At 45.7% G+C, this 25,978-nt stretch overlaps 1 protein-coding gene across 1 annotated transcript in view; it reads right to left on the reverse strand.

The window, feature by feature from the left end:
* The window catches only part of LOC119389293 (uncharacterized), a 450,101-nt gene that overhangs the window by 22,173 nt on the left and 401,950 nt on the right, over positions 1-25,978 (reverse strand). Inside the window, exon 9 of the mRNA XM_037656505.1 lies at positions 15,200-15,307. Coding sequence (XP_037512433.1) covers positions 15,219-15,307 — 89 coding nt within the window. The 3' untranslated portion in view covers positions 15,200-15,218. The remainder of the gene's footprint in view (positions 1-15,199; positions 15,308-25,978) is intronic.

Here is a 25,978-nt window from a genome sequence, read left to right on the forward strand (position 1 = left end):
TGCTCAAACGCTATCGCGTTAAAACATCTCGGCACCCTAGTTACGCTCCCTAGTTACGTTCCTAGCTAGGGTTGCCAGGTCGGAAACACAAAAGATAGCTAGAAAACTTGAGAAGTTGCCAGGTCGGAAACACAAAAGATAGCTAGAAAACTTGAGAAACCCGCTTAAAGTAGCCAACTTGAGCCAAGGACAGCAAAAGTAGCCAAAAGTAGCCACGCATGTTTGGAAACAACTTCGACGTTTTTTATTTAAATGAGTAAATGCAAAGGTCTTCCGGCGGAAATGCAAATAAGCAGCGCACGAACCATTCAAAATCAGAATTGCTGAGATTAAAGCATAAATTGTTGACTTCGGCAATCATTTTGTGCAGGAATTGCGCTGTCGCAAAAATGACACTCTCTTCAAGCGTCTTGCATGACGTTTCCTGAACGGACCAGATAACGATAATAAAAAGTGTGCTCAAAGTGGCAGCTGCTGCTATTGAAACTGCAGGCACTTTCACAATAATTTCTTGCGTGATGACGAAGTCTGAGCAGTTCATATTCCAGTCCGTACCACATACTACGACAGGACAAGCAGTTCTTCGGATATCAGATTTCTAATGCCGATGAGTGCAGAGCTCCGTAGATACTGATCACTTTCGATTGTTCTGTCCCCTTCTAATTATACGGTTTATAGTCTGCCTCAGCATAGGACGCCTGCAAAATTAAGCACCATGCAACAGTTTTCCCCGAGTCCTAGACACGTATATCTAAAGCCATTTCTTTTGTGTTTGTGCGCGTGGCCTGCTTGACTGGCAGGTTATGGTAAACCAGCGTTGGCCAGGTTGCATGCCAAAAATTTACACGCTACACCGCCCTGGCTGAGAAACATGTGGCCTTACAGAGCCGCCGCGAGGTGTACGAGACCACGTTAAAACACACGCTGAACGTCATTCGACACTACCACGGCTTTTGCCCGATGTGCGTCGTTTTGTAGGAACTTTGGAACGCGCAAGAACAGCGAACATCGGGACTGCACTGTGGCGCAGCGGGCGATGTGGTGTGCGCGGACGGGTACCTTCGCGAGAGTGCTGTAGAAAGGACGGAAGCTGTCCAGTGCAAGTATGTCTATGACGTGGACGAAACTCTTTTTGGCAGAGACGGCGATTGTGACCTTCCGGCGAAGACGTAATTTAACAGGTAAGTGTGTTCAAATTGCACAAGCGAAGCTCGACGCGGTATGTTGCGTGCTCATTGTGCGCCCACTTGGAAATAAAATTAGCGTCTCAGGCAGCACTTAGGTAACATTTGGCCCAGTGATAGCTACTTTGAGCAAGCACATCACGTTTATGTCATCGGTAGTTAGAGCTCCCGTGCTATGTTACAAAAGCTGTTTCACGCTCTCCTTACGGTGTTTTGAATGGCTAGTAAGTGCTTACTAAATGATCGTATCACGGGCTTTTTTTTTATTGTTTTTGAATCTCAAGACGAAGCGTGAAATAAACGTTCAAGGCAACGTGCACATGAAAGGCCGGTGTAAAGTGGAGATTAGTGGTGTTAGCGCTAATGCAAACATGTCGCAGCGGTCTGCAGTCGACCCGCCGTCGTCTGCAGACCATTTGCCAAATTGCGCTCCACCGTCGTCTAAGCCTGGTACTTTGAGGAACCTAGTGGTAATTGATTTAATAGTGGTTGCTTAGGTAAAGACGACTGAGGCGCAAAATGCATTTCTCGAAAAAGGGAGAAGCAGAAGACAGAGAAGCGCCAACTACTACCAAGTGTTTAATGATAGACTGCGAAAGGTACATACAGTAAAAAGGGAAACATTTCCGCGCATGCGTGAACAGAAAACATCAGGCGTGCAGCGACATGGTCAAGCCAACATAGTATCTATAGATGCCCTCTGCCTCGTCCTGAGATGGTTGAGCAGATTTTAGATGTTTTTAGAGCAAACTCTGCTGGTCTCACGTTTACTAATGAGCTTCCCAAAGACAACTCATTGCAGTTTTTCAACCTTAAAACTAACGATATTGAGCGATCATGTTTGCTGTGCGTACCTCCCACGATGCAAGAAAGAATTGCTGCAGTATGACTCGGCACACGCAAAAACTGTTGAAGCGTGGAACCGCTCTGGTTTGCTTGGAGTTGGTCTTGCGCAGATCATGTGAGCACGTTATGCAGGATAGTTTTGGGAACCAGCTTCAAAGACTTTCCAAAGCCGGTTTCAATCGGTCTGTCACTGGTTCCGTGGTTGAATCCCTGCTGCAGAAGGTGAAAGCCAGCGCTGCCGGTGCAATTAGGCACTTGGAAGAAAGGGATCGGGTTAAGCCAGAGGTAGTTACATGTATACACCATATGAGCCATAACCTGAAGAAGGTGGCTACCCGTTACGGCATCCCGGTCGTTTTCTCAGCTCCCAACAAGTTGGCTCAATTGTGCCCGCGTATCACACGCGAGGAGCCGGCTGTCGGAAGCAGCACAAAAAACCTTTCAGGCGCTGTGCACAAGAGGTGGTATATGAGATACCCCTAAGCTGCGGCAAGTCCTACCTCGGACAGACGGGGCATTGCACTAATGACAGATTGAGGGAGCATGCCAAAAGCTTAGGTAAGAGAGACCAGGCGCCCCTTCCGGCGCATTGCAACTCCTGCGGATGTGAACCATGCTTTGCGCAAGTACAGAGTCTTGGCAGAAGCATACAACAAACTGCTAGACAGCTGCTGGAAGCTTTCTATGTCAAAAAGAAAGGTTCTGATTGTGTCAGTGACACTTCGATATCTTTATATTCGACAGAAATGCGCTTCCTAGATACTATGTTGGCTTGACCATAGTCGCTGCCCGTCTGATGTTTACTGTTCACACATGCGCGGAAATGATTCCTTTTTTTACTGTACCTTTCGTAGTCTGTCATTAAACAGTTGTTAGTTGGCGCTTCTCTGTCTTCTCTTCTGCTTCTCCCTTTTTCAAGAAATGTATTTTGCGCCTCAGTCGTCTGTACCTAAGCAATATACGCACCAACTAGCCCAGAAACAAGTCCTTTTGTTAATAGTGGTTCCGTGTTTGACATGCAGTGTGTGATCAGTAGAGACCGGAACTTCAGGCAAAATGCCTATTGATTCCTGGAGTCCGTTTCGAGCCTATTTAACATATAAGCACGAACTAAGGCAAGGGAAACGTTTTAGTCAAACATTTCTTGTGCCTATCAGTGCCTATTTCGAGGTTCGTGCCTATATCATCTTTTCAGCGCCCAAAAATGCCTTTTCCCGTTCATCGAGTACACGTTTTGCTTAAATGAGCTGTTCATATGGAGGAAAACAAGCACTTAATGTGGCGATATCAACTGCAACACGCGCAAACGCTAGTTATGTTTTCTTTTTTCGTTCGCGTTTTTAGCTCCTCTTAAGGCGCGATTATAGTGCGACGTAGGGTAGACGCGCGGATGCGCTGCGTCACGTCAGCGAAAACAGACCATAGTTCGACGGCTGCCACAGCACACGTATAACTGGACTCGGCCGATGCGCTCCGACGCATGTGACGCTCGCCACCGCGCCGATAACGTCGGACTACAAACGCGCCTTTACGTGAGCGGGGCTAGAGTGTATCCCAGCGCGGTAAAGCGAGGCTAGCCTAGCCCTAGTGGGCCCCCTAAAAGATCTTTGTCGCTTGGTTCGAGAGAGTTGCAGCACGGCGGTTGCATGAGGGAGGCTAGAGTGTACTGTAGCCAGTGCTGGGCAGTATCGAAGATGCATGTATCTTCGATACTATTTTAGACACTTTTTGGGTATCTTGTATCTGTATCGCGATACGTCTCGCAAGACGTGTATCAGTATCTGTATTTCCGATACATTGAAGAATGTATCGTGTATCTTAAGATACAAGATACTGCGATCGCAATTCCACCGTGCGAAACAATAAACGCTGAATGAACTCCGCTTCCCAATCTGATACTGTTGCCACTAAGTAACCAGAATAAAATTAAAGGCTGAGATTATTTTATCCTTCCGCCAGAGTTTTCCAGCGAGGGCAGGCGATGAGCTCTGAGCGTCCTCTCGAGTGAGCAGAGTCACGTGGTGGTGCTCGCGCTGTCTCGACAGACAAACGCGCGAACGTCTACGCCCAGAGGACAGTTTGTTTTCACGGTTTCTTTTTTTTCCTTTTTAGTTGTGTCAATGCTTGGCACTTCGCTCTTAGCCACTGTCCTGTGCCACGTACTCCAATGCATGCGGTGTCTTTTGCACAAATTGTGATGCCGCTGTAGTATCGTTATCAAAGTTTCTCTTGCGTTGTGCTTCGCTACAAAGTCGGAAGAATGCAAGAAAAGAGGTTGCTTTGCATCTCGTGGCTTTCAGACATCGCCGATTCGAAGGACCTCGTCGATGAAAGTTTGACTTGCATGCAATGAGATTGACTTATATAGAAACAAGATTCGAACAGCTATAGCACCGCCGGTACCGATGCTGGATTTAGCACAACAAGCATTCACGTAACAGAAGCTATCTTGGCGTACGTCTCTTTTTCTTTTATTCAATGAGTTTTCAAAATCCTGATTGGATTGTTAGCACAAGTTCTTTCTAAGCTGTTCTTTTCTGTCCCATATCTATGTTTCTGTATTGCTTTTTCTGGGTCTGCTTACGGCAATATGTCTTTAACGTGCTGGCAAGGTAAGCAAGCACTCCGCTTTATTCTCACTTTAGCTCTCTGCAATATTTCTGCTACTGTTTACAGACTTGTATTCTTCTTAAGTTTACTGCTATGTCAAGGCGACGTTCAGAACAAATATATAATAATCTGCGCGTGCTTGGATTATATACATGAACAAAAATTCTGCTTACTGCTTAGTAAAATAGCGAAATTAAGTTTTCATCATAATAACGTAAATAATTAGGAGCCATCTGAAAAATCTTAGCAAAGAGATTCGAGAAACATTTTCATACAAAATGCTTCAATTTTCTAATGAGCGTCTCAACGAGTCGGTTTACGCTATTTGATATAGGCACTGAATTTTCTGTGGTCTTACCTGAAATGCCTAATTCTCATGGCTAATTAGGGGTTACCCGCCGCGGTGGTCTAGTGGTTATGGTGCTTGACTGCTAACCCGTAGGTCGCGGCGGCCGCAATTCGATGCTCGTGTGCTTATATTTAAGTTTTATAAGACGACGTGGTCGAAATTTCTGGAGCCCTCCACTACGGCGTCTATCTAATATCGTGGTTCCGTAGGACGTTAAACGCCACAATTATTATTAGCTCTTCGGGGTGCCGCCTGTATCGTGTTCCTATACTTATTCACTGTGTTTGATACAGAACCGCTTTTCTATTTTGCTTAGCTATATTTGTTTTTATTTCTTAGTCTTCTCTCAGGAGGTCTTCTCTCAGAAGTTCTCAGAAGTGCTCTGAAGAGGTCCTGCCCTCACCAAGTGCAAAGAGCATTTAGCGCCCAGGTCGAGCGACTGAAACGCGCCGGCTACCCGACAGAATTACTCAGTGCCTTGGCAGCAGTTCTACTGAGGGAGCTTTCGAAACGTGGCTCCAGGAAACGCCCAACACAGGGGAGACAGAAAATTTCTGTCATCCCTTACGTACACGGTGTGAGCCATGCGCTCAAGAAGATTGTTGGCAAGGCGGGCGTGAGACTCGTTTTCTCGGCTCCTCGTAAGCTCGGCCGCCGTTGCAAGAAAGTGAACGATGACAATACCAAGGAGCAAGCGTTCGTCAAGAAACACAGGACGCATTACGATGAGTGTGTGAGCAACGTAGTGTACGACATTCCATTGTCCTGTGGTCTGTCCTATACTGGACACACCGGTCGCTGTTTAAACGACCGCCTGAGAGAGCACGCAAATAATCTCAGGACTTCAACAAGCAGCACCTTGGCAGCCCATTGCTCCTTGTGCGGCTGCGCTCCGCTCTTTCATGAATGCAAGATACTCTCAAGATATCGTAACAAGACAGAGCGCGAAATTAACGAGGCTTTTCATATCAAGACGAAAGGGGACATGTGCGTCAGCGATCCTTCACTCGCCCTCCTGGAAAAAGAGATCATGTTTTTGAGTAGTTAACTTGTACATTTTGACTCGTGGCAGATTCGTTTTTGCCTTTCACTCTTATGTGCACGTGATGGTTCTTGTTTTCTGTTTTCAGCTATATATTTCCAGGTGTAATAAATTTACACACAGTTGTTCGTCAGCGCTTGTGTCGTGTGTTCAATCTTTCTCCGTCCACTTTTTTTCGCTGTTCCCCTCAGTATCATGTACCAACTGGCCCTTCAAGAAACCCTTCTCTAAATATTTTTAACGTTACTAATCACCAGGTAATCGCAGCTTAAGTGGCATATAGTATGAATAGCGGCGGTGTCATGCGGCACTTTGTGCAACTATAGAACACGTCTCACACGTTTTCTGGGCTGCAGACATTCTCTCATAAAAGAAACATTTTTAAAACATCGCGCATTATTGAGTACGTCGCTCACGAGCGCTTTACGCCAGCAGATACGTAAAATATAAAAGTAATTGCAGTTTTATGTACTCTACGTAAACAAGATGCGTCGCAAATAATGTCGTTACCAACGTTCTCGCTGACGTACACCTGTCCGGTGATCGGGTATTGTGAAAACCATGATACGTTTACGGGCAAGGTACAACTCAACATTAGTATTTGCATCATTGTGCGGAGGCATCTTAATGAAGCTCTTGTGATTAGACGGCAGCCCGCTAGCTGGTTGGCAAGCAGAGCATCAGCTCCACCCAATTACAAAAGTGGCAAGCAAAAACCGTTATCAGCGAAGTGTATAAAGAGATGTCGTGATAAGCAGCTACAGCAACCCCAATAACTTGTCTTGGAACGCAATTAATATACCTTGAGCAAGAAATAAAAGAACTTTTGATATGCTAACAGACATTTCATCCAAATGAAGCAAACTTGGTCTCACTTAATAAACTCTCAAGCGAATATTTTTGTGCATCGGCGTTTAGTGCTCCATCATCGTATATACACATATATAATAACAAATTTCCGGATGTATCGCAGTATCATAAGATACAATTGGAATGTATCGTATCGGATACAATCGGCGTTGCGGTATCTTGTATCTGTATCTCAAATACTTCTTACCTGAGTATCTTCTATCGTATCGCGATACAATTCCGAAGTATCTTTGCCCAGCCCTGACTGTAGCGAGCCAAAGCTAAGCAAGGCTAGCGCTGCAGCCTACAGCCTACACGGCAGTTTCATTGACATTTATGTTCTTCATAACGGCAACTGTAGGAAGCCTAGCGAGCAATGCCGAAGAAAAATACGCCAAAAAGTGTCCTTGTCAGGCAATGGACCAGTGGATCGCAGTGCTACTCCGTCGATGGAGAAACGGTGTTTTTCCATCCATGTGGAAAACAGGTGAGAAGACTTTGGAAAGGTCAATAATATTTTGCCTTTGACGTCCACTCTGAAACACGCATACAGAAAGCTCCCAACACTGCTGATGCAGCTGCCAATTTGAATAACCCCTGAATCTGCACAAATAAGATGTATTTTGTGGTCATTTCACGGGCACTCAGATTCATTGTTTTGTTAATTTTATATCCGCATATGTGAACTCGCATGCAACAGGAAATGTGCGGCACATTCACGGTGGGATACAGGTATAAGGATTTCGATTTGAAAATGCACACTTGGACTCGTGCTATCTAACTTCGGCATTTCTTCAGCGTTTGTCAACAGCCGCAAGGGAAACAAGTGCAAGCGCAAGTGCACTAAAAGATTCATTCTAAAAAAACAGGGCGTGTAAACACGGACACAAGAAAGAAGTCAGGACACCACAAACGCCGTTTGTGGTCTCCTGACTTCTTTCTTGTGTCCGTGTTTGCACGCCCTGTCTTTTTAGGATGAATACCTACCAACTAGTTGAGCTCTCTGTTATTCTAATGCACTGAAGAAGTTCCACGTATCCAACGCACTTTCCTAGTGCAATTCGATCTTTTATTCTCGCAGGTACCGTGTGAAAAAAAGTGTCATCTGGAGCAGCACGAGAAAACAACGTTGCATCAAGCCAACGCTCTGCGGAACCAACATTGAACGTCGAGGCAGTCGTTCTTATCGCGAAATTTTGCTGAACGAAAGAGAAGTGAATTCAGCGCAGACTTAGGCGAAGCATTCGTCGCTGCTAAACATCCCTTGGGCGAAGAGTGAAAAAAGACATTCAAGACTTTTTGGAAAAGTACTGCAGACAAAATATACCATCAGAGTCCACTCTTAGCAAGCAGTACCTCCGGCCAATGTACGAGGACAGGTTAGCAAAAATCAGACGAGAACACGGTGAATCATACATATGGATTTCAGTGGACGAGACAACAGATGCGGCCGGACGATTACTTGGACATTTTCTAGTTGGAAAGCTGGATGCGAAAGAGAAAACAACACCTTTCTTGGTATGCTCGAAACAACTAGAAAACACGAGTGGTGATACCATCGCCTACTACTCGTCCATGAGGGTACTGTACCCCTCCGGATCCCACGACGACAGAGTACTGCTGCTCTACACAGATGCAGCAGCTTATATGCACAAGGCTGCTGCACTTCTCAAGGTTTTTTATCCAGAATTATTGCATGTCACTTGTCTTACCCATGGGATTCATCGGATCTGTGAAGAGCTGAGAAAGTCGTTCAGTTCTGTTAACGAACTAATAGCTGCAGGCAAGGCAGTATTCCTTAAGGCGCCTTCGCGCGTTCGTGCCTTTAAAGAGCAGTTGCCGGATGTGCCTCTTCCACCAGAGCCTGTTGTTACCCGCTGGCGAGCTTGGCTGAAGGCAGTAGACTACTGCAACAAACATTTCGCTGGTGTTAAGGCTGTTATTAACAGCTTTGCGGCAGACGAGAGCATCGCCGTCAGAAGAGCCCAGACTGTTCTACACCATGATGCACTTGAACCTGACTTGGCATATTTGTGTGCTCATTTTACTTTCGTTGCAGAAAGCATACAGAAACTTGAAAGTTCCGGCACATCTTTGACCCGGAGTGTTGAGCTAATTTTGGACGTGCAGGAAGGTTCGCCACTCTCCCCAATTGGACCTGTCGCTGACAGGGTCACCTCGAAGCTTAAATTCGTCTTGGATGGGAATCCCGCATTTTATGTGCTAAAACAAGTGTAAAAGTTCTGAGCGCTGCAGATTCGAAGATTCCAGATGCAATTAGAGCATCGAATGTGCCGGACTACAAGTACGCTCCACTGATTTCAGCGGACGTCAAGCGTTCTTTTTCCGCATACGAACAAATACTGACTGAAAAAAGGCACACCTTCAAGCCCGAAAACCATAAGATGGTGCTGGTTTGCCACTGCTTTTATAGCCTTACTCACAGTGTCGAACCACCCTAGCTTTCACATATATAAATCTGTTCAAATGGTTATTCTTTTCCTAATTATTTTCAAGAAAAAAATAAAATTAACTTTCAAAGCACACGATTTGCCTGCTGTGTTCGTTAGAAGTCGATGATTTGTCCTGAAACACGCAGCTGAAGTAATTATGAATTGTGCCTATATATACCTCAACGATAGCTTTTAACGCCTATTTATGCATAAATGACAGTTTTTAGGGCGTATTATAGGCGCCTAAAACATTCTTTTTTTGTGCCTGAACTTCCGGTCTCTATGATCAGTAATGGAACTTGCCTAGACAACAGGGTTTTTCTAGCAGTCGTCGTTTTGTAACTGGTCGAGAACTGTACGTGACAATGAGGTATAAAATGTGTAATGTCTGGCGTGATGTTTATGCAACCTAATCCTGCTTGTGTGGCATTTGTAAACACAACACCGCAGGTCTCGAAGCTTCTTTTCACACGAAAGTGTTTTATGCCGGGGTCCACCAAGACTTCGCTAACATATTTCCGTCACGGATATGACGTTGATAAAATGCATACTAACAGATGACAAAGAAAAAGACAACAAAATTTCCATCGCCGGGAATCGAACCCACGACCTCTCGGTCCACGACGATAGGTGCTGGGCGCTTTAAGGTAGTAGGCCACTCAAAAGAAAAAAAAGTTTTAAGAGTAGCCGCGTTGAAATAACTTTTCATTCAAAACAAGAATGTCTTATTTAACTTACCCGGTCATTTATAGTGCAAAATATTGATTATTTTGTGTGAGCACAATATTCACAATTTATTTATTGGGAGGTAATCTTTGTCAAAAATTGCATTAAAAGTGGTAGTCACGCCCGTCGTGACAAATGACTAATGGGTCGCTTTATTCAGTAAAGCTTTCGCATTTGTGTAAATAAAGGGTGAAGCTATGCAATGAACTAGGATAAATATTATGCAGTAAATATCAAGGAAGTAATGTTCAAAAAAAACAAAAAGACGGGGAAAAAGAGCCAATTTAGAGTAAACCTGTTGGCAAAATCAGCTGTGAATTCAAAAATATTCCATCGATTTCTTTTATTCTAGTTCAATGAACAGATATATGTGTTGTCATCTCTCGTACAAAATTTCAGTTCAAAATATACAATAAGAAAAAAGTTATGAAAGTTCTACGTCACATGATTTGGAGCAAATTTTTATTTTGAGAAAAACGTAAGCAAAGATTTCAGAGCTTGCAAAATGCGTGCGTCCCCCTCGTGGCCGTTTTTAGATACTTAAAAACAATTAGAAATACAAAGTTATATTTATTGACATCCTCTTATGTAACAGTCAAAATAAAAGCTATGAGGTATTTTGAATATCATTAAAATAGACGAAACAACACTTCCTTTTGAAACTAACGCAATGTGGTTGCGGTTTCGCTATACGAGCAGGGGGTATGGAAAACTTGCTGTAGCTTGCAAACTAATGATGATAATTTTTCTTGTAACATATTTTTGAATGTTTGAGCGTACACAAAAAACAAAAACAAAAAATCGAACTCGCGAAAAAAAAAATCACTTTTGAAGGTGGCCTACCACCCTAAAGGGACCGACAACTGCCGAGAACATGAAATGAGATGACTCCAATGATGGAAAGATTGTCTATCGCATTGACTCAAACCAACCATGTTTTTTTCGTGAGAGAGAGATTAATATTTTTATTTAGTAATTGAAAGTCGCGAAAAATGACCTGTGGCGCCTGTGGCAGCAAAAACATGAACGATCCGATGAACCCGGCCACTTGACCATTGACTGCTTACGCGGTCGACGATTTGTTTGTTAGTATTGAAATATTGTTCGTATCTTTATATAAAAAGTTATTACTCCACAAAAAATGTGCATATAGGCCTGCGTTAGTAGTATGCATTAAAGTGACGCTGCCTTCGCGTGGCGTAATGATCCCACGCTCGTCAGTGCGTCTTGAGCAACTTTTCAGCGTGCTCATGCAACCGTGCACGCAGTTTCCAGGTCGCTAAGATATTGGAGCGACATACTTTTGCGACCTGCACTTCGTCTCAGAAATGACGCGCGCTGCTACTCGGCGCCGCCGCGCATATGCGTAGTGACGTTTTCGATGACTTGGCTTGGCTCGTGCATCGAGAGAGTAATGACGCCGGGACAAGCCATCCATGACACAGGCGTAGGCAACCTTGGACGCATGCGCACAACGCGGTACCAACACAGAGAAGGTGTATAATGTCACATCATCTCATTGTAACAGCTTATTATTTTCAAAAATAGTTGAAAAGCTATAAATAAAGGTGGTGAAGCATAGTTAAAGGGACTGCTGCCAAAGCAGAACAGCGATAGCTTTCACACATCGCGAGAAGGGCTGGTGGCATCGCTATCAATTCTCAGCGTTGCTGGAGGAAATATACGTCCGTGTTTAGAGCCTTTCAAATAGAAAAATACTTCTTGTAAAATAAATACGTGCTTTTTGGATTAACTACTGCAGCTACAAACAGTGCGAAGGGTGATCTTTCTGTCACGCCGTAGAAAAATGGGTCGAGGAAAATCAGTTGTCGGTCCCTTTAACCACTGTGCCATCGAGGCACATGTAAAAGGCCCAACAAACACGCCTTATATCTCTCTCGCACGGTGCTCTTGGTTTGCGAGCCGGTGTCGCCGTCTGTGAGCGGTGAAGTGAAATGCTGCGTTATGACATTCACTAGCGCCGACAGGGAGCGATTCGGTGACGACGCAGTTAGGGCGTCTCGACGACAGCGAAGAACGCTGGCCGCGCTAGAATCGCGCAGTCGCCCTAGACGCAGTTACGTTCGTTGCCTTTCGCTTCGTGTTAGCGTACGACAGCTCACTGTCGGAGTCGCGCAGCTTCCACATGCACCAACGGTGTTTCACCGCCGCCTACTGCTTCGAGTGCGATAGCATCCGACTAATAAAACTGCTGCATTAAGAGCCACAGAAAGGTAACGATGTCGACGTGCGAATGCCGCGCCTTGGTGGAGCGAGACAGAGACCAGCGCGAAGCTCCGCCCTCGCGCGTTCACGGCTCAGGCCCCTGCTTAGGCAACTGTGCCATTCATTTAAGTAATGTTCATTCTCTGCGTAATGCAGGTGCTCAATTCAATATTGGGACCTAGAGGCACGCTTTGGCCGCTATGTTTTGACACCACATACTCGAACACCAGCGGCTGAGACGTCAACAGATATTGATAATTCGGTACGAAACGAGGGAAGAAGAAAATAGCCAAAAACTAGCCAAAATAGTGCAAAGTAGCCAGAGCTAGTAATCCTGGTCCTAGCTTTACAATAAAGAGGCTGCATGCCACTCCACTGCACAAAACAACAGACTCGGCAGTTAGTAGTGCTCTTTACTTACCGGATGGTGCGAGAGACAGCGGTGGTTGCTTTCGCTACTTGATGGTTTATGCGACAGATAGCGCTGATCACCTCCTCGCATCTTTATCTCTCGGCCTGCTCGCATAATCACTGCACTCGTTCTCCAAGTCATTGTACATCTGTAGCCTGTCAGAGCCTTATGTGACCGTCCACCTGCCCTGACTTTTCAGGTGCAGAGATAGGCACGGGTTGCTGGTAAAAACAATGCCGTGGTAGCTTTTGGGCGTCGCTAAGTGGCAATTTTGGATTTCGAGGGATCAAAAAATCCCTTCCTCGATTTTACTAAGTTCCCGATTTAACAAAATAATTCAAGCGTCATCACTTGGTTAAATTGAGTTTCAACTGTATATGGACACTTGAGGCGCATTGTCGATGTCACCGTGAAGTTTCGTGTAACGTCCACATGGATAACATCGATCCACTAAGTCGTAAGTTCTATGTGCGAGTGAAAGCATGCAAGTGCCGCCGATAATCACGGCTCAAGCGGAGAGGAAACGCGCCGGCCGTCGTGCGAAACGCCAGCAGCGTTATGCGTGAGTGGTGGTGAGTTGACCAAGATTCGGCGCTGCTGGTGAAAGCATGACTTCGAGGTAGTAACTGAGGAAACTGGTTTATTTACATGGAGAAGAAAACTTGAATCGGCCCCGTAGGTCGGGCGTCTCATGCCCGTCGACCCCTCTCTTCTCTCGTCATTCCACTTCTCCCTCTGAACGTCCCGGCCGAAATAGAAGACGCGCCAAGGCGCATCAAAGTTAGCAAATTACTTTATTGGCCATTTTAACACGAAAGTGTTTTATGCCGCGCTCCACAACGGCTCCACTGTCGTATTTCCGTCACGGATATGACGTTGTAAAATGTACACTAACGGATGGCAAAGAAAAAACTACAAGAAAAAGTTCCGTCGCCGGGAGTCGAACCTACGACCCCTCCCCGCAGCGCGCGGCGCGAGCCGACGCGGGCACATACAGCACGTTTTTTAGCGTACTAACGGCGAGCTATTTATATACACCATTTACCGTTGGCGGTACTCAGAGATAGGCGGCACTTCAGTGTGTTTTCGTTATCACTAGCGAAATGGCGCGAAGGGCGCGCTTAAAGGTCGTCGCCCCGCGTGTTTTGATGCGGGCGCGCTTCCACAGGATGTGGTCGCTCGTACGCGCGCACTTATCTCGTGATGGGGGGTGGTTTGTACGTCTTGTGCTCTCAACGCAAGTTTGCGTTGAAGTTACAGAGAGCACGAAGGTCACTTCGCTCACAGCAACGGCCGTTTTTGCAAAAGGAGCACGCTGCTCACATGCAAATAAGCTGCAACTGTGACATTTAGTTCGCGCTGATCCTGTGTATACTTGTGTGTTCGTTTCGTGCGTCCTCTTTTCTGTTTGAGCAGCGCGCTTTAACTGTCGAGCTGTGACAGTTCTTAGTTCGCGCTCATCCTGTGTATGTTCTTTCCGTGCGTCCTTTCTGCTCGAGCAGCGCGTTGCGAGTTTCGAGCTGCTTGCCGTTCTTCGCGTGACATTACAATTTGTTACTCTAGCATTCATTCCTTCGCCCTTGCGCCGAAACAATGCACGACAAACGCTGAACTACGTCTATGAAGACACGTTTCACTTTCGTGTTATATCGATTCCTATGACAAAGGGACCAGCCGTGTGTTTTTTCACATTTGTTCCGTTTTGAGGGCACCATAAAACAAACATTGATATTATTCACAGTGATGCGTATTAAAGCAGCCGAAAAATTTTTCCGCACAATGTTTATGTTTGGGTTATATTCGGCCATGTAATCCGAAAATATTGCGGTGAGCAAAAACAGGACGCCTGCGCCGCCACCTCACAATATTTTTTGGCGCGCTCGGAGCGTTTTCTGTAAATAAAATTTTCGGTCCCGTGCACTTTGAATATGTCCACATAACATATAAAAAACTAGAAGACACTAAAATATTGACCGGACATGTATGTTCGATCTCTCGTGGAATCACCCAGCGTGGCGTTGTGCAGTCATAAAGAGCGTGGTTACTGCAACAAAAAAGTTCAGTTGTGAGCACAGCACTGCCCAGTGTTCTATGTATTCTTCACCCCTGTATATCCGCGCTGCTTTTCCCTGTAACTACGAACCAACTTGCCCGAACCGAAGTGTTATCAGCTAGGTGATTAGCACAGCTTTCGTCTTTCGAAGACCGGGACATACGAACCGCTCAAGGAGAAAATGTAAAGAGAAGTGAAGGAGTGCAGTGGACTGTACTGGAGGGGCAAGCGTGCCACACAAGCTTTCGAAGGCATCATCATGTTCCACCGTTAACTTTTTCCATGTCCAATGCAAAATCAAAGGCTCATCTTAACGACCTCCAATTGCTTGCAAAAATTTCTACGCCCAAGCTTTTCTGCGGTCAAAATTTTTATTAGAGAACAACAAGAACATTGAAGCAAATGAGACTGTGCTGCATAGGTAAACATCAAAGGGTGGCAGAACTTACAGCAGTGAGCTCTGCAGTCTTAGTTGAGCCTCCGGCCACGCCCAATGCCCAACAACTTCATCCGTGCCTGCACCTCCCTCTCCACTTCGTCATCGCTCTCCTCCAGGTCTGCAAAGAAGACATGTCTTTGAGGAGGTGACAACTATCCACAATACCAGAGCACCTAATCATAACCAAGTCGGTAAAATCATTCTATACAAATTGAACCTGTTATACAAAGCATAGTTGTCGAAGGAGTCATTTTTATAATGTTTGATTAATAAAGCAGAGCAAAAAAAGCAAGTTCGATAGCATAAAAGATCCACCTGGTTGAACCTGAGCTCCGGCGGCCATGATTTGATGCTGCATCGGCTATGCCCTCTGAAAAGCACCCGCACGTCATGCATGGAGCCAAAAGAAATGCAACTGCCTATTCTGCCATCGCCATCAAGACCTCGCGTGCTATCCAGAGTGGTACGATGCCCACTGAACCAAACCACTTCCTCTCCATTTACCCAATGAACGTGCAATATCAAAAATCGTCGCATGCCACAAAAAAGCTGACACTTGGCATCAATTCAAGGCAGCAACATGACCTTCGTTGATCGTGGCCACATTTTCTATTTTGCGGCATCGTGCGCTGTATTAAAGGGGTCAGGAAGCACCCCTTGGGCTTGTTGAAAAAACACATCCTGCGGGAAGCTGACACGGCTATGAACAGCTCAGCCAAATATTGCAGTCCTGCGCACCGCGTAAAGGCTACAAGCGGAGTTCGAAGTTGCCGTTTTCTCAGGCGCCCTCTTTTCAAGCAGACGCCGGTTCTCACTGTCTTCGGTGGGCGGGGCATCTGCCGGCTGACGTCACGGATCTGCATCTCCGCTTCGCGAAAGACATAGCATGCTCAGTGGCCAATAGCCGACATAAATCAAGAGCATAGTCAAGAGTTCGACGAAAGTTCGTCTGGTCAGGTATCATGATGTGAAGGTAGATGCGGTCACTGTATATGGCATACTGGATGTAGATGCCATACTTCCTGCGGACAAGGGAAACGCCATCGTGGTACTCAGCAGAAGTGAGTACGATCAGAAGATGATGGATTTGCTCTCGGACGGCGATACTTACGTGGCGATGCGGAAAGATCCCACGACAAGCCTTCAAACGAAGCTGCAGAGACTGCTCTCGAAGATGTTCCAGTTTGTACCGCCTCAGCCCAAGATCCTTTACTATCGCCTCCTGTGTACTAATGGATCTGCACCCGCAATTTACGGTCTACCAAAGGTGCACAAGCCAGGGATTTCGCTACGGCCCATCGTCGACTTCACAAGGTCACCGCTGCACTGACTTTCGTGTTACCTATACCAAGTGTTGGGCCCCCTCGCCGGAAAAACAGCTACACACATTGCCAATTCCTCAGTTTTCGTGGAAAGAGTGCGCGACATTGCCGTGGGTGAAGACGACGTAATGGTGTCCTTCGACGTCAAGTCGCTCTTCACTTCGGTCCCCCTCGACTTGGCCGTAGCGACATGCGGAGAGGTGCTGCTGACGGACGAAACGCTCGTGGAGCGCACACCTTTGGAAGTAGCGGACTTATTTGAGTTACTGGAATTTCGCTTAAGCAGGACATACTTCACCTACCGCGAGCAGTGTTACAAGCAGATCCACGGAACTGCCACGGGGGCTTCCATCTCCGTTACTACGGCGAATTTGATCATGGAGGGCACTGAACAGAAGGCGCTCGCCGACTTTGTTCCCAAGCCCAAGGTATTCGTCCGCCACGTGGACGACTGCTTCTGCGTTGTCAATAAGAGTGATGCCCCACGGCTCCTGCGTCTGCTGAACTCTATGGAAGCTGCCATAGAGTTTACTGCAGAATATGAGTGCGACAGCGGCCTTCCTCTCCTCGATGTCCAAGTGAGCCGTGCCGGAACTAGCCTTTCGTTTACTGTGCACCGGAAAGCAACGCATGCCGGACACTACCTCAATTTCAATTCGTGCCGCCCAGCCTGCCACAAGCAATCCATTGTTTCTTCCCTGGTGACGCGGGCAACATGCAATTGCTCAAGTGACGATGCAATGAGGAAAGAGCTTGAAACAATACATCGAGAACTAGTGACGAACCGGTACCTGAAGAAGTTTATTAAGAATGAAGATCGCGTCCTCCATCCCAAGCGATCCCAGGGCAGGTCGTTTCGAAGACGTGCCGGCGTCCCTTATGTTCCTGGGGTCAGCGAAGCCCTAAGCCGTATCTTTTCAAGATATGACCTTCGCGTTGCGCACATGCCGTCTAACAAGCTTAGGAATCAGCTTGTGAACGTGAAGGATCGCTTAGACAGCAAGCGATACCCCGGTGTTGTCTATAAGGTGCCATGCGCAGAAAGCAGCTGCAGTTACATCGGCGAAACTGGCAGCTTCACCAGGAGATTAAAGGAACATCAAAGGGGCCTGAGCAACAAGAAGAAAGCGTCAAACGTCCTTGCTGAGGACGCCGATAATCACGGTCACTTCATCGACTGGGACAACGCCGCCATAATCGCCAAGGAAAAGAATTCAACCACGAGATTACTCTTGAAATCTGTTTTATTGCGATAGAAATTATATGGGCAGTCTCGACGGGCTTTTGCCGTCGCCGTTGCCGTCATTTCCTTCCGGTATGAAGTCCAAATCAATAAAATTCCCCCGCGCATCGTACGTTCTACGACGGCTAAAAGCGCGCGAGCGGGGAAGACGAACCCTGCCGAAGCAGAGATCAAACGAGACGTCTCGTTGCCGTCGCTCGAAGGGTGCATGCGATAAGATCACCCCACTCGGGAGGCCTGCCATCGAAGCAGACAGGAAACTCCACGCCCTTCTTTAACGAGCACGAAAAAAGACGCGATGACGCGAGGGGGGAGTGTCGCGCGAGGAGGAACTTTGAACGCAGTGACTATTCTGTGGTCTAGACGACAGAATAGACTGCAGCTTTATTCTGTGGACCAGACCACAGAATAGAGTGCAGCTTTATTCTGTGGTCCACACAATAAACTTGCGCGCTGTTGGCTGTGCGGAAATGTTCTGTAGCCTAAGCAGCCCACCTCTCTTGACGACGGTTTTCTGTCACAAGTTGCAAGGGTTCATTCTGTGGTCTGGTCCACAGAACAGGCACTGTTAATGCCCTCAGAAGGAACTGAACTCACCCCATGAAGACTTCGATTTGCCAACGCTCGAGCTCCCTTGACGACAGCTTGTCTCGCGAATCTCAGTATGTGCTCGCCGTTTCGTGAATCGCTATTGAAGACGCGTATGCGTGAAAGATTCCAATGTTTTGACATATGCCAGTATTGATATCAACCGCAGATAAACTTGTCAGCAGCAAAACGAGGCGGCATAGTGATAACAAATGACAGCGGTTCTAAAATTTCGTGAACCTGATCTATCGCGTGCGGAACACTAAAGTCACTTTCACCACAGTACGCTTGTGTCATGTGAAAAAGTGCACTAACATTTGCATGTAATAATATCTGGGGTTTAACGTCCCAAAACCACGATATGATTATGAGAGACGCCGTAGTGGAGGGCTCCGGAAATTTCGACCAGCTGGGGTCCTCCCATGCAAATTAACATTTGCATGGGAGGCTCGAATTTTGAGCAATCCTTCTGAATGGGCGCGGCCATAAATCACCCGTAAAAGAACGCTAACGCCACCGCGAAAAGAAAACAATAATAACAAATGACAGCGTGCATAAAATTTTCTGGCCTTGATCCATCGAGTACGCAACGCTTAAGCCACTTTCGCCGCAGTACACCTGTGTCAAGCAAAAAAAAGCGCAATAAGATTGGCGAGAACCTACTAGTTGTCACTGGACACACCACACTTTGTCACTTAATTAGATACACTTGCACGCGCCGTATAATTACGAGTACTTGTATGATCATCAACGTCTGAAAACTTTACAGAAACAGCTAAAGTAGCCCCTCGCCAATCTCAGTGCTTTTTTTTTTTGCACGACATTAATGCACTGCGGTGAAAGTGACTGACGTGTGTCCTGACGCGAGAGATCAGGGCCAGAGTAATTTAGCAGTGTCGCCCTTTGTCGTTATATATATGGTTCCCTTCTCGCGGTGGCGTTGACTGGAGATCTGTGGCTGTGTTCGCACAATCGGTGGGATCACGAAAAATTTGAGTCTCCCGTGCAGATCTTAGTGCACATTTTCTTTTTGCATGACACAAATGTACTGTGGTGAAAGTGACTTAAGTGTTCCGCATTCGATAGATCAGGTCCAGAAATTTTTAGAACCACTGTCATTTGTTATTATATGCCTTCTTTTTGCAGCTTCAATTCACAAGTTTACCTGCTTTGGCATGTCAGACCAGCAAGCATGGCAAAGGTGGGCTTCGCCTTCGCATTTCGAACCTTTCACGCATAAGCGTCTTTCATAGCGTACTATGCCTGGAAATGGCCTCCTTGGTCCGGACTTATTCACAAAGCTGCGAGCGAATATTGCGATTCACGAGAGAATCTGTCGTCAAGAGAAGAGGGCGCAGCGCTTATTCTGTGAATTAGACCACAGAATAAACCCTGCCAATTTGTGAGAGAAACCCGTCGTCAAGAGAGGTGGGCTGTTTGGGCTACAGCGCACGGTCCACAGCACAAGTCTCTTGGTTGATGCTTGGTTGTGGTGTGGTCCACAAAATAAAGCTGCACTTTATTTTGTGGTCTAGTTCAGAGAACAATGCTGCAGTTTACCCTGTGGTCTGGTCCACATAATAGATTGGTACTTTATTCCGTGGTCTGGTGCGCAGAAACCATCGTCAAGAGAGGTGGGCTGCTTGGGCTACAGAACATTTCGACATTTCTACACAGCACACAGCGTGCACGTTTATTGTCTGGTCCACAGAATAAAGCTGCACTCTATTCTGTGGTCTGGACCACAAAATAGTCACTGCGAACTTTGAATCTAAGGGCGCGGTCGCGATCGCTGGCGCGCCCGCTATCTCAAAGCCATCACAGCGGGCGGCTCGTATACCCTTCTACGTGCTGCATTTTCAAGTGACTATGCGGAGAGCATCGCTCCCTGGAGCGGCCGTATTCTCTTACACCAGCGGTTTGTAGTTACGCGAGATCGGATACAAAACAGTTAGCTGCCAGCCTCACTTTAGTTTGTTGCTATCGCATTCATTGCTTCGCCTTTGTGGTGAAACTGTGACATTTTTTTATCCAGACGACTGAGGGCACTATCAACAGGACAGATGGAAATCTACCTGCCAGTTACACCCGTTCATTGTCTCATTTTAGCATAAAAAAGCGACACACGGCTCTTGCCTCCTTAGTGTGAACAAGGAACCCGAGTGGGTCCCGAAACGTCTCTGTGTTCTTCACCTTGACTTGGTCAGTGACCGCATCTACATCCTCATAAATCAAGAGCAGTGTTTGGATCAGATGCGCTTCTCCCGTTGACACGGTGTATAATAGTTCTTGTAGTTAAATTAACAGGATGAAATATAGAAAAAGTTCGTTGCGAGTTTTCGAAAAGATGGCTCACTTCCGGTAGAAGCCAACTGTCGTCAGCTGAACTCATTGCCACGCACGTTCCAGCGTAACATAAATTTGGCCGCACGTACTTTTCGGCATCGCAGCTTCTTGTGCCTCGCTTGTTTCGGTTAGTTTTGTATGTGGCATGAAACCTTACAAAACTTGTGTGTAGCGTTAAGGTCTAACGAAACAGATCTCGTGCTGACTTGATCAGTGCGTGCACAGATCGAGCTGCAAGCAGGCTCTTAATTAACATGCCGGAGAGCGGCCCCTGGTAAACCATGAGGGTCGGATTACAGCTTAGGGTTTTAACACTATTATTTTGTTGACAGAGAATGCACACGATCCTTTGACCTTTGGATAACACACTTCACATCGAAGATATCCCGAAGATGGATTTAGCGGTAAGGTCGAAATAATACAACCTGAATTCCACTGTCAACTCACTGAGACTACTTTTCCTTCCAGTCGTCTTCAAAGAACCATCGGGCTATGTTAAGCATACGTAAGGCCACTACATAATTTGTGGGGCGTCATGCAGGCCGAAGTGAACACCCTGAGCTCCGAATTCTTCGGTTCGTCGTGTCGCGCAGTTATAAAAATGATAAACGCGTGCTCTCTTGAGTGCTTCTGCATATATCGACAATGTTTCACTCGCCCGAAATTCGTGGCTACCAGCGTGACAAAGGTATCTTCAGTTGGCCGAACGTATGTGCATTCCATGGGCGTGTGCCGTGGGGCAATTTTAGTAATTTCTGCCGCGAGCTGCACGCGTCCAGTGACAGCAGAGTGTTCTGAGCTGTTCTACGACCACCTGTGTTTCCATTGTAGGGGTCTGGGCCAGCTGCCGCGAAGAACCCCCCAGAGACGAGGACGAGACACTGAGCAACACGTCTTTATCAATCCAAGACTCGGCCGCGACTCGCTGTCAACGGCCACTGAGCGCGAGCCGCGAGCATGTCCGTGTCCACCGTTCTCTTCTACCGTCGGCGCGCTCGCGGCTGCCGCTCCCACAGAATATAAAAGTTAGGCATGCCTATAAGTTACACACGCAGACGCCGCAGTTACAAGGATATTGTAGCGCGCAAACATTAGGTGCATTTAAAGCGCGCCTACTCTCGCGAGCTGTAGGCAGCGGTAACAGCGGTAACAGGAGCTGAACGATAATCTATTTCCGCAATTAGTACTTATTTGCAATTGGCGCTTTAGCGTGGCATACTGTGGTTCTCTATAACTGATATTTTGTATTTAGCTGCTTTCATACTCGTAGACCACCTACTGTCTCACTAATTAACCGTTATTGTTAAGCATCACACCGCCGCGTTAAAGCGGTTGCCAAAAGCGTGCCCCGATGTCAAGCTAATCTAGTAACGTTGGTCAAGCACATCCACAAACTTACCAGTGACATCTCTCCCACCAAATAAAAAAAGTTAATGCACTTGCACTTAACCCTTGTGAACGTCCATGTGTACTTGGCACTCCCCTTGCACAGATGACGCAGTACGAATTTAAAAAAAATATGTATTACAGTCCTCCTCAATGAAACAGCTCTTCTCCAGAAAATAATGGTTCGTTTGAATTGACAGTACACTATATTCACAGCAGTAGACAGGTTGGCTTGTTCACAATTCAGAATTTTACATACGTAACACAGAAACACGAGGACTATAGCAAATAGGTACAAAACTGGAAAAACTTCGTCATGTTTGCATTCCCTCGTACATTTGCACATTATGTTGAAGTTCACTTATACAACAGGCACCTTCAATTATGCTACGATTGATGAAATATCAGCAAACCTACGTTAGAGCACAGTGATGACTTGTTGCCTAACTGCCTGTCACCTATTTCTCTTCCACAATGTGTTCTAATGTGTAAATCATCTGTTCTACTTGTTTGGTAATAAAGCACAGGCCGTTACATTGAGCGAGCAATGTTTATGTGGCGAAAGTTGCAGACGGGGGTTTTTCCAAACCCCGTACGTCATAGCAAGTGGCACCCAGAAGTTTTCCGGTCCCAGTGCAAATTTTGTGATGAGACAGCGAATTTGGTTCACATGGTGTGAACATGTCCGAGTCAAAACGATCGTTCCCACAGTCTAGAATCCTGGGAGGCCCTGCTCCGCAGCCCAGACCCCAACGTCCAGAAGAGTGGTAAGTTGGGCGAGTTGGTAAAGATCCATTATGTAACTGCGCAAAAAACGGACGGTGACACAAGAGGAGAGGAAAGCACAAACAGGCGCAGCGGGACATCATCAGTCAAGCCCTTGCTGCTGCCCTGTCTTAAGTGGTTCCGCCCGACGGCTAGGGACGACGGGCAATGCCTGACGTGATTGACTAATTTTTTTAAAATAAAGATTTCTCTCTCCCTCTCTTCACCAATTTGCATTGCATGCACGACAAATAGTCATACTTGAACTGATACAACAAAGGGTGCACTATTTTATTGGAATCAAAACAGTAGCAGTTCTCATGTCAGTGTAAGCTGTATATTTCCATTTTTGTGCACAGAACCTGCACCCATACTGAACACATGGAACAACATATACACTAGAGCCCAAGCACTATATATAATCCACAGCAGTAAAGCAACATGAAAGTATGTAAAACCTCCTCATAATGCCTATTCACATGTGCACTTCCCAGTGGCAGTATCTAAGCTCAATCCAAAGAAATGGGGTGCACAAGGAACTTGGTGTCAGCCTACACATGAAGGCAACTAAATCAATACAATAATGCTAGCTTTATTTTTTCGAAATATGCAACCATGCAGATAGGCATGTTCTAGTTTTTTTATTGCATTAGTTTGCACTATGGCATCAAATCATGTCGCACATGATCACACAGTTCAGTTTCCTGCAAAAAAGTCTAAAATTGATTGTAGATCTACTTACCACAATTTATAAAAGCATTCAGCAATGCTCACAAAATGAGAACGCCGTCTCATATATTGCTGCACATATGTGCTCACAGATATCTGAGAACTAATGTGAATTTCTGGAATTATGCTTGGGAACTTGTCGGCGTTATCACATGACTACAATGTACCAACACTTCTATTATCCATAATTAGTACATCTATGTTTACAATATATCCATGCCAGCTAGTGCCATCTGCAACTTAAAGTTCTTCCTTTTTAATTCCTCACTTCATGGCTTATGCATAATTACCACATTGAAAATTAAGCCCAGCATTATGGCTGCAAGGTCAACTGAAATTAGGCAATCACGTGCCCAAAATTAAAAATTTCCTATAAATAGTGGCTGATGGCTCGGCACATTGGATCCTAGGACTTGCTGTGTCATGGGGTTGAATAAAATTTGACCTCGCACTTATAGAGGCTGTAAGGCAGTCAGGACTTAAGTTCATAGTTAAAGAAAGTGGGAAAACAAAACCACAACACACGTAGAAATGAAGGCGACAAGATGACGTGGTACTAGCAACTGAACTTTAACACGTGCTTGGCTTTTTTAGTTATGTTTTTACTCTTTCTGCGACTCCGTGGTTCTTTTATTTTGTAGTTCTTTCACACTGTGTGTATATATCTGTCTGTGGTTTGCATTAAACTTCAGTTGCTAGTAGCGCATCGTCCTGTGGCTTTCATTCTCATTTCCCTGTGCTGTGCTTTTTTTTCTGCACTTTCTTTAACTATGAATACACAGCAACTCGCCCAATGAACAATGCGAAATTTTCAAATGCACATGCTACTGGAAAGGTTGCACACAATATCATACATAACAGTCAGCATCAATCAAAGTATTTGCCCAAATGCTGTAAGATGTACGAAATGTTCGAGGTAGCGTACAATGAGGCACGGTGGAGTGTTCCCACAATACACTGTCTCGTACACAAGCAGTGGGCGAGCAACTCTTGCTGCTTTGCCAGAAATGTCTTCCTGAAAATGATACACAAAAGAAGTTCATTAAGCTTTCTGTGTCCATAAAAATCAATTTCTCGCCAAGGACTCACACTTCACCATACTTATTGCAGACCTTTTAACAAAACATGAAACAAATACAAAATTCTTAGGCTGCTAAGTAGTTCCTTGTGAACTTTTCACTTAATGTACAAAGGGCGAAAAGTACAAGAAGGTAAAGAAATGCGAAATAACACCAGCAGTGTTTCTCTTGTCCTGTGTACCACCATTCGGGTAGATTTCAGTGACAGTCAAGGTAGCATTATATTGTAAAAGGGGTGTGAATGTTAGTGAGGTTCACATTGTATTTAAACACGTTGGACACTAGATTCTTGATCAACCACAGCTGCTCTGCTTATGACTGAATATTGGACAACTTGGTATTGATTCATGGCAAAAATTAACAGCGTACTTGTAATGAGGACAAAAGAAGACCTGGACACAATACCAGCGTTTTCACCTTGTCAGAAATCGTGTCAGCAGTGAGAATACTGTGTACAGATCAGAAACACTATGGAAACATAATTCAAACAAAATAACAAGAGGGAAGAAAGAAGGTGGTTCAACAGGTTCAACTTACCTATATCAATGTGATTAAAATAGCCTTGCACAACTGATACATCTCCTAAAGGCTATAAATATGCATATGCACCCCTGGAAAGTACCAGTGCTGATATGTGCCTAATGAAGTGACAATACCATAAAATGCATGTTCTTCACAACACACACTGTCACTTAGCAGATGTCTGTCACATCATATGGCCATAATTGTTTCATCGTAAGGTCATAATTATGTGACGATTATGTCACATGTCGACGCCCACAAATTTACATCGAGACGGAGGACGAAAACATTGCAAGCAAATCAAGCATGAAAACAGCATAAACAGAAAACAAATTTGGCCTCAATGCACATTTCATCACACATCAGCGTGATAATAGCGGCTCTTTTTTTTTGCTTTGGTGTATACGTCTTGGTGTATACGATCTGCTTCATTTATTCTTATCGCAAGGAAGGAAATTATGCTGTACAAAGATCTTTTTTCAAGCCGCACTCGCGCATCGATTGGCTGGCCGTGAGAAGCATGTGCTATTTTCACAGGAGTTCTAAACACGCATTACACATCGTCGCTACGTGAGCTTAATGAATTTTCTTTCTTTTTTTTCGATTTTTCAATGCACTTTTCACGCGACGCAATGTGCAAAACGACACCTACAGCTGCCCGAGCGACGATAAGGACGCACGAACAGAGGAAACCTAAGTATTATACTTACCATTGTGCTCCCGATGGTACCGCGAACGCAGCGTGTCCATCATCTGCTTGGTAACATACACAGCGGCAGGCTCCCTTGAGTCGCCGGGACATTCTCACA

This window comes from Rhipicephalus sanguineus, chromosome 1 (genome assembly GCF_013339695.2).
Source record: "Rhipicephalus sanguineus isolate Rsan-2018 chromosome 1, BIME_Rsan_1.4, whole genome shotgun sequence".
Taxonomy (NCBI): Eukaryota; Metazoa; Arthropoda; class Arachnida; order Ixodida; family Ixodidae; genus Rhipicephalus; species Rhipicephalus sanguineus.